The 12312-nt window shown below is 44.3% G+C and overlaps 1 protein-coding gene across 3 annotated transcripts; it reads left to right on the top strand.

The window, feature by feature from the left end:
- The first annotated feature begins 2276 nt into the window (after positions 1-2276).
- On the top strand, positions 2277-10154 carry rcor3 (REST corepressor 3). 3 transcript variants are annotated; one of them, XM_088420309.1, is made up of 12 exons: positions 2277-2522; positions 2680-2736; positions 4223-4300; positions 4369-4421; positions 4501-4662; positions 4724-4848; positions 5476-5554; positions 5627-5842; positions 6498-6575; positions 6646-6703; positions 7283-7512; positions 7948-10154. In XM_088420309.1, the coding sequence occupies exons 1-12, from the start codon at positions 2399-2401 to the stop codon at positions 8284-8286; spliced, it is 1599 nt and encodes a 532-aa protein (XP_088276435.1). In that variant the 5' UTR covers positions 2277-2398; the 3' UTR covers positions 8287-10154. The 3 variants fall into 3 exon arrangements, with proteins under 3 accessions (XP_088276435.1, XP_088276433.1, XP_088276434.1); XM_088420308.1 differs by having other exon boundaries at positions 2278-2522; positions 5624-5842; XM_088420307.1 differs by having other exon boundaries at positions 5476-5842.
- The last annotated feature ends 2158 nt before the right edge of the window (positions 10155-12312 follow it).

Genomic DNA, 12312 nt, shown 5'->3' with positions numbered 1-12312 from the left:
TATATATATATATATATATATATATATATATATATATATATATATATATATATATATATATATATATATATATATATATATATAGATATATATAGATATATATAGATAGATAGATATGGTCCATGGGACATCAGCCATTAAAACTCGATGCCCGAAATGTTTTTTATTTTTAGGGTTAGTAGTAGTTAATAGTAGAAGGGATCACTGTATATATATATATATATATATATATATATATATATATATATATATATATATATATATATATATATATATATATATATATATAGATATATATAGATATATATAGATAGATAGATATGGTCCATGGGACATCAGCCATTAAAACTCGATGCCGTCAAAACTAAAAAATTAACAATAATTTCAAATAAATATCCACAAAACTTTATGAAGTCCAAATGACAAATCGCAGTTTAATATAAGAACAACATTTTATTTCTTTCCTGAATGAAATAAAATAACACAAACACATTAAAATTGAAACAATAAAAAAAGAAAAGGCTTGCACTTACCAAAACAAACGGCAGTCACAATTGATCAGTCCTTTCAATACCTCCCGATTTTTCTTGACCTCTTCATGCTCTCTTTTCGCACTAAGATGTCCAGTGTATCCACTCGGGTGTTCCCAAAAGTTTTTAAAAGCACCATAGCACATTGAGGAGCTCTCTTTACCTTCGAACTGAGATGTACAATGCTGGATAGCCACTCGGGTGTCCCTAGAAGTTTTTAAAATCACTGTAGCGTGTGTGTCCACCCATGCTTTGGTGTCTCGCTGCTGCCTTGGTTAAACAATTGAAGTTTGCAAATCCATTGTAGCTCCAAACACCAAATTGATCCTTCGCAAACAAAACGCATCCCCAGTAGCACTATTTGCCAGGGTTAGCTCGCGCCCCTAGTAGCCCAGACAGAAAATTGGCCAAGTCGGTATAGGTTAGCTCATAGCTACACTACGCCTCTCGCAAAAGTCAACACCAGATAGCTTGTTTGTTGAGCATTGCATCGCCTTCCTGCAGTGAGCATCCACTCAACGTTCAATGTGAGGCCTCTAGCTAGCGAGCTTATGACTGGATTGGCTATTACAGCTGTCTATTAAGTTATACGGGCTGCTCACATATCCATCTGCGCTTGTGCATAAGCCCGCAACTGTTGAAGCGAATGCCCTAGCGTCTCCAGGAGCAGGCAGATTACATACAGCCTGGCGACACAAGTTAGTTGAACTCTAATTGGCTAAAAACACCAACTTAAAACTACAACATTAGAAGCAGCATAACCAAATGGATATAATATGACACGAAAAGAACAGAATAAATATAAATAAATTTAGTAAAAAGGAATTTAAAATGAAATTGACTTCCATTCTAGTTATTATAATTATTATAGTTATGATAATGATGTCAGGTTATGTTAGGCCAGCAGAGAAGGCCTGACAGTCCATCCTATTACACACATAAATCAACTCACTTCCAAGTGCTGAATTTCCATCTACAAGTTTTAATACCACAGTCTACCGCAATCTCATTGGATACCAAGCTGGCAATCAATGTGCTTTTACAAGCTCTGATTGGCTGGTTTTGTGGCACAAATGTAAGGCATGAGCAGAACTGAGCGAGCGCAGAGGACGACTCGAGCGAGCGAGAGCTCGATGTCGAGCAAACGCGATGTTGAGCGAGGGAGGGAGGAGTATCGCGAGCGGAAGCGAGATGTTGAGCGGGAGAATGCTATTGCGCTCAAAATCTGTTTTCGCTCGCTCAGTTTGATTTTCTCCGCTCAAAATTTTTTCCGCGCGCTCGTGATTGTGGCACAAATATAACGCCAAATTACTCAAGAGCAAACTATTTCTGTGTGCTGCTTCTCTTTATATGAATGTGAAGAAAGCGGACTTCTTTATTTACAAAAGAATGATAAGAGAAGTCATATACACGTTATCCTTGAGCTCAGCTTATGAGTTCAAGAAGTAAAAGTTCAGGAAGAAGTAAAAGAGAAAAAGTTATCCTGTCCTCTTAGCAGATTTTGACAGTGCAATCCGTAAAAGTTATCTAACCCTCAACCCTGAATGGTCAACGCCGACAGAAGTTTGTTTTTTTACGCCACAGCATTATGCTGGCGTCGATCACGTTTCCGGCGGAAAAGGCAACGCCAGCAACAAGGAAAGCCGTCAGTGACGCGGTGGCAACGCAAGATGGCCGCCTCGCGGCTTCAGCCGAGTCGGCCACCGTAGGAGTGCCACCGAGCTCCCACCCAGCTGCAGGCCTGGAGCCCCGCCCTTGCCGTCCGCGGCCTGTTTGAGGTGACTGAGGCGGACATTTTCTGTCTCTCGCGGCGTCCGTCGGCGAGGTGTCCAGCAGACCCCAGGAAGCCTCTCGGCGGGCTCGTCAGGATGCCGGGCATGATGGATAAGGGCTCAGAGTACCTGGGCAAAGCTCGCTCCAACGGCACGAAGAGTCCGTCCAACGCGTCCAACGGACACTTGACGGACGAAAGCGGCAGCGACGACGAGCACGGTGGGCTGCACGCTCGGCCGCCGGAGCGCTGGGTTTGAAGCGGGCTGGCGGCGAGCTAGCGGCCGGCTAGCGCGCTAGCGGGCGGCCGGCCGGCCGGCGAGCGAGCGCGCCCTCCGCTCTGGTGCTGCCCTGTGACTTTTGCTCGGCTTTTCCGCAGATGTCGGCATGCGGGTCGGAGCGGACTACCAAGCCAACATTCCCGACTTCGATGCCGGTGAGCTCACTTTTCTGTGCTTCGGACTGTGGACGCGGTAGCCTCGGTCCGATCGTAGGCGGTAAACGGTTAAAGCCCTTCTTGTTTTGGCCTCTCTTGACTGATTGGAGGGGGACAAAGAGCGCGAAGGACCGAAATCGTCGTCTCGTTTTCGGGCTCTTCTCGTGTGACTAGTAGCGAGTCGACGTTGCCCGACGGACGGGGAGGCACCGAGCGGTCACCGAGGCTACCTCGCGCGCATCTGCGCACGGGAGGGCCTCCTGCGCTCGCCTTTAGTTTTTGTTTTTTTGTAAGCAGTAAAACACATGAGTAGAATGTAGTATATCGAGGAAAAATACAGAAACGATCATCTCAAGTTAATACAAAAGAAGAGACAAAGAAAAGGACAAAATAAATAATTATGCTTGGGGCACAAGCATTTATATTAATGCAATTAATTTATCACATCTCTTGTTTTTGAGCCTTATTATTTTCTGAATATTTAATTAAAAGAATGCTGTTTAATCTCGTTACAAAACACTTTAAAGCATGGTTTTCTATCCATTAAAGTCTGAGCAATGAAAGTGATATTTGACAAAAACATTGAAACATTTAATCAAGAAATAGAATCAACTTTGTCTTTATTATTTTCAGCAAAGCCAAATAAAACATTCTTCCAGACAATCCTGACATCATTATCAAAAGTATTGTAAACAAAATCACATCATTTCTGCCATAATAAACTTACAGACCGACAATTCCAAAATAAATTAACAGTTTCTGGGCACTTCTGACAAAAACTACTTATTAATTAAGGATATCTATATCTTGATCATATTTTTTACTTAAAGGGACAGTGTGTAAGATTTATACTGTTTTTCATTAAAAAAGAATAAATTACATGATTGTAAAGCTCAAAAACGTAAAAATGAATGTGTTCTTAATGACCAACAGTATGTTTTAAATGTAATCATTGGTCTAGTTCTCATTAAATTATACTACATGGGGGGTGACACATATCCGGAGGCGGCCATGTTTGTTACAGCTACAGACAATGTTAAATGCAGCACCTCCTGCTGTCCGTAATGAAAAAAGGTCTAAATCTTACACACTGTCCCTTTAAATAATTCTTAGCTGGGTAGAATTTGTTTAGTAATTTAACAGATAACGTAACTTAGATTCCTTAACCTTGTTTTTTCTTAAGTATTTATTAGGTAGGTGCCGTACCTTCTTGCGCTTGCCTTTGGTGTCTGTCTATCCGATGAAGCCAGCGAACGATTGCGACTCTGGCCTCTGTTTTTTATTTTATTTTTTTGACTTTTTTATTTGCTGGAATTGATTGACTCTCCGTCAAACGAATCATTGCGCTTGTAGTTGTGATGGCAGCTCTACTTGAAGGGTCGGCGTATTAAGCCCATATGCTAAAATCCACAGCGACAAACCCGAGAGTGGCGCCGCAGTCTTTTTTTGTGTCGAGATGACCATGTTGACAACGTGATTGGTTTAGGCTCCTGCAAGTATTCGGAGAGGGACAACGGCGGGATGTTGGTGTGGTCGCCGCATCACCACATTGAGGATGCCAAGCGTGAGTGCCGTGCGCCTTGGGCGCGTCCTGGCGAGGCAGCCCTAACCTCACGCTTTATTCCCGGGCAGTGGATGAGTACATCGCGCTGGCCAAAGAGAAGCACGGCTACAACGTGGAGCAGGTAGTTTGTGTGTGTGTAGGGGAGGGTGGGGGGGACAGGTCTACATACCTTGCGAAGGCCAACACCGGCGTGCGTGCAGGCGCTGGGCATGCTCTTCTGGCACAAGCACAACATCGAGAAATCTTTGGCTGACCTCCCCAACTTCACGCCTTTTCCCGACGAGTGGACGGTGGAGGACAAGGTTCTGTTCGAGCAAGCTTTCAGTTTTCACGGCAAGAGTTTTCACCGCATCCAGCAGATGGTGAGAGCACCTCCCGGCCGCCTCCTGTCGGCCCGGCCGTGATTGCACGCTGTTGCTTCAGCTTCCAGATAAATCCATCTCCAGCCTGGTCAAGTACTACTACTCATGGAAGAAGACTCGCTCTAGAACCAGTCTGATGGATCGCCAAGCCAGAAAACTGGCCAGCCGCAGCAACCAGGGCGACAGGTTGGTCCCCGGCCTTGCATTAGCACTCGATTCTTGTCGAAGTTAGTGTCACGGATGGCACGAGTACTTTTGTTACATGGTTTCCCTCAAGTAACGGTCATTTTCAAGATGTAGCCATGTTTCCTCTGAACGGAATGAAAAGATCCATTCCCAACTCTCCCACTGTTAAATTTCCTGATTTTCAAAGTTCCCAATGATAAAGCTCACCACCAATATTAGCAGCAGCGATACTTTGAAATGACATCCATCCCTAGTTTGAAAAGACAAGATGGGCAAATGCCTCCGCCGCAACTGCCGGTTGCAAAAGATTAGAGTTACCCTAACACCAACTCTAACCTGGTCGGCAACAAACGACGACTTCAATGGCCGGCAGCAGCGAAGAAGTTGGTCGTGGCCGAAGTTAAGCAACTGCGCGTGGGTGCTCATATTTGACGCGGTAAGCGGCGTCAGTCGGAAACAATTTTTCCGTCCCGGATTCGGTGCTTTTTCGCCGCTTCCATTGAACAGACGGTGATAGAAATCCAAATCAAGCAACGGTGTCGCCTAATCCTAAGCCTCAGGCACATTCTCATCCGGGGCCGATGTCCCGGACCCTCAAAACCCACCCTGTCGATGGTGTCGTCGTAGTGACGAGGAGCCCGAGGAAGCAAACGCGGCCGAGCCCAATGACAGCGACTATGACCCCAACAAGGAAGCCAAGAAAGAGGTGCGTGAGGCCGCCGCTTGCCCGGCCGTCCATCCATCTGATTCGAATGCGATTGACCAACGTTTGCAGCAGAACCCGGCTGAGGCGCCAGCGCCGGCCTCCAAGTCGGCTTCGGGTCGGCGGGAGCACCAAATGCTACAGCACCGCCACCACCAGCGCTCGCGCTGCCGCCCCCCCAAAGGCATGTACCTGACCCAGGACGACGTGGTGGCCGTCTCCTGCAGCTCCGCCGCGGCCAACGCGCTCCTACGCCAGCTGGACATGGAGCTGGTGTCCCTCAAGAGGCAGGTAGGAGGCGCCGCCCACCGCTACTGGAGTTCGGGCCTCGCCAGTCCTTCCGGCGTGCATTATCGTTTGACCGGGTCAAGGCAGACCTTTGTGATGTCGTACCTCAAGTCAGAAGGTCTCTTGAAAAATCTGGCAAATAGGCCAAAACAAAAAATCAAGGACAAAACAACTGACTTTTCACATATATGACATCTTCAGCAGCTCTCCTCTCCAAAAAAAAGTTCAAATGCGGCATAGATTTAGGTTTTTGTAGTTGTTCGCTAGGGGGCAGCGGATGTGAATGAATGTCATGAGCTGGTCACTAGAAGAGATTCCTCCAATATCCCACTGGTCAAATTTCCAGTTGCCAAAAAGTTATCAATTTTTGGAGTAAACTGGATTGCAATCGCTCATGCAAATGCCAGCATATAAAGTGGAGTCTGGCTTATTTTTCCACTGCGGCGGACCTCTATGGTCGCTCAGTGACGTCTACCAAAGCACCCTTGCTAAAAGCGTGGCGAGGTGTTATTCGTTATTCTGCTCAAGAGGCCCAAAAGAAACCTCCCTCTCGTGGCGCGCCGAGCTTGTCTTGTTCCCACGAGCTAGCTGAGTAAAGAGTCAATGGCCAACTACGGTAGGGGCAAGGCAAGCAAGTGTCGCTGTTTGTCTCCTTCAGGTTCAAAACGCCAAACAAATGAACAGCGGTCTCAAGCACGTCTTGGAGTGTGGAATCGATGACTTCCGCCTGCCCGAGGTTGGTCAGCAGCCAGAGCCGGCCACCGACCGGCGCCGGCCCCGTCTCACGTTGCCGCCGGTGCTTTCAGAGCGCGCAGAAGGTGAACGCCCGCTGGACCACCGACGAGCAGCTGCTGGCCGTGCAAGGTGACTCCTCGGCGTGCTTTGTAAAGATCCGGCAAGGAATCGGAGGGCGCTCGTCGGGCCGGGGCTCCCGTCGCTTCCCGTGTGCCAAGGGAAGGGTGTTGGCGGGTCCTCGTGCTTTTTTCCCGCCTTGCGCCGGCACGCGCACGTCAGCTTCAACGAAGACTCATTTCAGGTTCTTTAATCTATGTCAAAGACAGTGAGGAAAGTCTACTGGCATTGCCACAAAATTGATCCTAATTTGAACTCCCTACCGCCACTGTGTACAGCCTGTTAGAGAGATGGCTGGGTGCCCCCCCCCCCCCCCCCCCCTCTCCACATCAGCAGGAAGCTAAACGACTAGCGTCAGAGCAGATAGCTAACGAGAGAGCGTTTTTGTTTTGTTTTTTCGACTTGACACGTCGTTATCCCAAGGTACCACAGTATTGCCCTCATCACAAAATAGTCTCTGAGGGCTTGACAAAGCCACGGCAGGCTCACGCCGACCCAAGGGGACGCAGTCTCGTGCCGGAAAAATTAACGGGCAGCGGCACAGGCAAATCCGCTGATAATGTCGCGGCTGAATGACAAGTGTCTTTTCAGGGGTCAGGAAGTACGGCAAAGACTTCCAGGCCATCGCTGACGTCATTGGCAACAAAACGCTGGGGCAGGTGAAGAATTTCTTTGTCAACTACCGCCGCCGTTTCAACCTGGAGGAGGTCCTTCAGGAGTGGGAGGCGGAGCAAGGAGACGGCAGCGCCGAGTCCAGGGAGGAGTCAAAAACCGCCTCGGCCACGCCCTCCGGGAGGAGCACCGACGAGGAGGACGACGAGGTGAATTGGAGTTGCAAGCGCGCTTGCCATCGGGCCGGGCCATTCGTCGCATCGGCCGCCGCCGGCTTTGCTTCTTAGCGTCCCGTCGTCGCTGGCACAAAAGCGCACCCGTACAAATGTGCGGTCGTGATTGGCGAATGAGCGAGTGCGACGAGCAAGTCGATGCCCCACCGCCAAGCTCTTCTTCCTTTGTGAAGATGAGTCAGAAAAAGAGGGCTTCCGGAGCTGTGATTCCACTTTGACGCAGCTCTCGCTTGTATGGTTTTTCCAGACAAATGTTGCCGCGTGATATTTAGTCAGGTGTAACCTTAGCGATGACATTTTTGTCAAAGAAAAAAGCCGGACGGAACCTGGGGGCCGAATGGCCCGGCCCCGCGTAGGTGATACGGCGGGTAGCGGACGGGCCCCAATTAGGCTCCGCCCTTTCATTCAAAGGCTCAGGCGGCGTCGGGGGCGTCTCCCGCGGCAGCTGCCTCGTCTTCGTCTCAGGCTGTGGCTGGCCCCGCCTCCTCCCTCCACCAGCCGCCGCCGCTCCTGCGTCCATCGCTGCCGGCCGCACCCTCCCTGCATCGTCAGCCGCCGCCCCTCCAGCAGCAGCCCCGCCCTTCCCTGCAGCAGCCCCACCCGGCCTCGCAGCAGCCCCGCCCCGCCTTGCAGCAGCCGCCGCCCCTCATCCGGCCTTCCAACCCCCCGCCCCCTCGGCTCAACCCCCGCCCGGTGGGCCCCGCCGGCCAGCAGCCTTCGGACACCGCCTCCTCTTCCTCCCTCCGCTAGCGCACGTCTGAGGCGGGCCCAGATCTTTGTTCGGTTCGAACCGGGCCGGGCGCCTTTGCGCCGTTCTACTTGGTTTTGACACGCTAAGGTGGCGCCTTTGTCTGACTGCGTGCATGTGCGCCTAGATGTGACATATACATACATGTACATATTTGCAGTATATGCTTATGCATATATGTGTGTGTGTGTGTGTGTGTGTGTGTGTGTGTGTGTGTGTGTGTGTGTGTGTGTGTGTATATATATATATATATATATATATATATACACACGCACACAGTATGTGCATATACTGTATATGTGCATACATACACACACATTCATGTACAGTGTGTGTATACATAGTGTGTGTGTATGTATGTATATACATTATATATATATATATATATATATATATATATATATATATATATATATAAAATGTGTGTGTGTGTATATATATAATGTGCAAACACATGCAGCATGTTCATGTACATCAGTGTTTCTCATAGTGGGGCGAGCACCTCTGGGGAAGGGCACAGATGACCAGATTTGTTTTTGTTATTGTGATAAACAAAGAATTGACTTTTTTTATTTTATTTTTTTTTTTTTCCCCCAGGCCTTATGGAGGGTAATCTCTTCCCGAGTGGTCCAGACCAATAAAATCATGAGATATATAACTTTAAAACTACAATACATTAACATTACTAATAATCATAAAATTTTTCGTTTATTGAAAAAATAAAGTTCATCTTTATACATGTTTAGACTTTAAACTAGCTTAGACAATCCTTAAACCTGCATTAAGCTGTTAAAAAAAACAGTTATTTTTTATTTTTATATTGCTTTTTAGTTATGTCAGTTAAAAAGGATACAGGTTTAGGTATATCTTTAAAATTTGTATTTATAATCTTAATTATGGTAGGAGGGTCAAGTAGGTTGCGCTAAATGTTTTCTCTTTCCTGGGGGGGCTTTGCATAATATAAGTGAGAAGCACTAATGTACAGTGTGTGTGTGTATATATATACTGTACTGTATATATGTACCTACAGTATATACTGTACATACACATGAAGCATGTTCATGTTGTGTGAATATGCAGTACATACATAGTATGTGTTTACATATATATCTATATATACACACGTATGTATGTACCGTAGTTATGTGTGTGTGTGTGTGTGTATGAGTACACTCTCTTGAAAGATTTTGTTCGAAAACAAAAAATTTCAAATTTTGATTAAAGGGGTTTTTTTTGTTTTGTTTTGCTTGGGTTTTTTTTGTTTTTTTTTTTTTAGTAAACGTGCAGAGAAAAAGACTTTTTGCGAGACCACTTTGTTGGACATGCAGAGTCTGAATGGTGTTATTCCACAAGCGTGGGGGTGTCCTCATCAATGCGCGAATGCGGCCTTTAGGATGGACGCAGCAAGCCAAGAGAGAGAGAAGCTGAGGTCGAACCAAGTTGCGTTTCCAAAAGGTCCCTGTTGCTAACCGGGAACAAATGAGGCGGATGCCGGGCCAAGCGGCCTACAATGTTGAAAGTGGATTCACAATGATCCTTCATATCAGTCGGCTTATTTGCTTGTTGTTGCGCTAGAGTTTTCATTTAGACTGTGCAATAAATGTTCTCTAATTTACGTCACAGTCTTTGTTTTTAATCAGTTGACCTTGTTTTCCAGACTCGTTGATTGCTCTCAGACAATGGGAATTTGAATGCAAAATATATATTTATTGAAAAAGCAAAGTTACTCATTAGCTCTTTTAGTCCCAAGCGTTATCAAAAACAGACTACAAGAGGGCCAGTACATTTAGCATTTCCACTCACTTTTCAAGGCCAACAGTATGTTTTGTGCTATATCTAAGTAAATATGGGTGCTCCCATATGAAAGATTGACTTGCATTCTTCATTTAGAATCGATGTAGGTCAGGGGTCACCAACATGTGCCTGCGAGGATCAAACGAGAAGCTCACAGGCCTGTTCTGCAAATAGTTCACTTTCAAAAAGGGTGGTGACCCCTGATGTAGGTAGTACAGTATCTAGTGCTCAATTGGCTTCTATTAGCTAAGCATTAGTCAAAGGTGTCAGCTACCCTCCATAAAAATACTTACTTGACACTTTTGGTTTGTCACTTTATAGCTCACAGATATGAAAAGTCCAGTCCTATTGGTAAGGAGGACCGAAAGTACCTCAAATAAATTAATAAATGTACCATTAAATAAAGTGGTCATTGAATAATTCTGTTTCATTAGTTAAATAAACGTTTGATTAAAAAATTATACATGGAATGAAATAAATCAATGTTTCCCAAAATGTGTCAATTAGATTACCAATAATTATATTTTATACATATATAATTATTTCACACTTGTGTGTTGTGGAGGGTTCGGATTAGTTTGGGTTTTAGGAATTTCATGAATTTCTTTTATCTGTCAAAGTTTGATGGGCGGGCCCTAACCTGATTGGTTAGCCCGCTCTTCAAGCCAAGACAAATGTGGAGGAGCCAATCATTTTCGGTCCCTCTTGACACAATGTCATGTTTAGAACTACACTCCTCCTTGACGCTGTGTCCAATGGTTTTCTGCAAGGTCCTCTCAAAAGGTCCTCTGTCATTGTAGCCGCCAAACAATTCAGGCCATAGCAATTCCACAACTGTGGACCATGAAATAATGTGAGAAATCATTATCTATACTTCTTTTAGCATGTGATTGTTGGTGATTCAATGCAGTGGTTCTCAAATTATTAACTTCATCAAATGTTTCAGAAAAATAAAAGTTCATTAAACAAATGTTATGCTCGGTAAATTCAGTACAATGTCCTTATTTATAAAACCCATTATCTCCATCGTTCTAGAATTGTTCGACCCAATTTGTCACGCGCCACCTCTCGTTACCTGTTTAGTGAATGATTTATTTTTTGTGAACAGATCTCGATTATGATCTCAGAAGAGGACACTAAGGTCATTTTTTTTCAGTGGGAATATATAATTATTTTTGAGAACAGGATTGACAATTTATGTATATGTGTGTATTATTTTTTTTAAATAATATTTAATAATTATTAAGTTAATGATTTTTTTGTGAACAAATCTGCTGTAATGCCAAAAGAGGACGCTTTATGTTTATTTTTATTCTGTGGACAAATATTAATTTGTAAATATTTCTTTTTGACAACAGGTCTGAAACTCAAGATTTTTTTGTGGACAAATATTTATAGAGTAAATCATTTGGTTTTGATAACAGATCTCTTCTATAATTGAAAAGAGGACACTTCATGCTTCATTGTTTCTTGTTTCTTGTGGTCAAATATGAATTAAGTTTGAAGGGTTCTAAAGTTTAATACATCAACAACTCTCAACAACATGTTTTTGTTTTTTGTTTTTTGTAACCCAAAATTGCTTTGCACTGGTTATTTGGCTGTAAACATATTTCACAGGTGGTACATCATTGAAAAAAGGTTGAGAACCACTTATTTAATTAACTAAAGATACATTTAATGAGACATTGATTGATTTAATTAATGAGAAATTGATTTAAATCATGAAAAATTTAAGCAAAACACTTATTTAAATAATGACACCTTTATATAAGAATTTAAATACAGTCCTCCATAGATAAGGGCGCGGGGCACCGACTCTACATACATATATATATATATATATATATATATATATATATATATATATATATATATATATATATATATATATATATATATATATATATATATAAATATATATACAGACCCTCAGACACTTTTTTTTAAACCCACAATGGCTGAAGAAGAGCAAAACGGAAATTGGGCCGCCGCTACTTTCAGCATTGGTGTCCATGTCAATAGAATAGGAGTTACTATTGGAAATGAAATGCGAAGACAAACTACAAACAAGTCATGAAAGTCTTTCTGAGGAAAAAAAGAAGAATGGATTGTTTACTGAAATAACTTGGGGACAGCCGTTTTGGGTGAGTTGATATGTTTTTGTCATTTTATGTCATTCATATTGTCATGTTTGGTTGTTGTGAGTTTGTGGGGTTTTGTTCACGTCATCGTTG

This window comes from Hippichthys cyanospilos, chromosome 7, assembly GCF_059441005.1.
Source record: "Hippichthys cyanospilos isolate Australia breed blue-spotted pipefish chromosome 7, RoL_Hcya_1.0, whole genome shotgun sequence".
Taxonomy (NCBI): Eukaryota; Metazoa; Chordata; class Actinopteri; order Syngnathiformes; family Syngnathidae; genus Hippichthys; species Hippichthys cyanospilos.
Note: the sequence above shows the minus strand (reverse complement) of the source record. Positions and strands in the feature narration are given on the sequence as shown.

Bases quoted from the DNA above. Each gene is read 5' to 3' on its own strand.
- rcor3 (XM_088420307.1), top strand. From the start codon at position 2,399: ATGCCGGGCATGATGGATAAGGGCTCAGAGTACCTGGGCAAAGCTCGC. The intron at 5,843-6,497 runs GTAGGAGGCGCC...TGTCTCCTTCAG, and splicing joins TGGTGTCCCTCAAGAGGCAG to GTTCAAAACGCCAAACAAAT. The intron at 7,513-7,947 runs GTGAATTGGAGT...TTTCATTCAAAG, and splicing joins CCGACGAGGAGGACGACGAG to GCTCAGGCGGCGTCGGGGGC.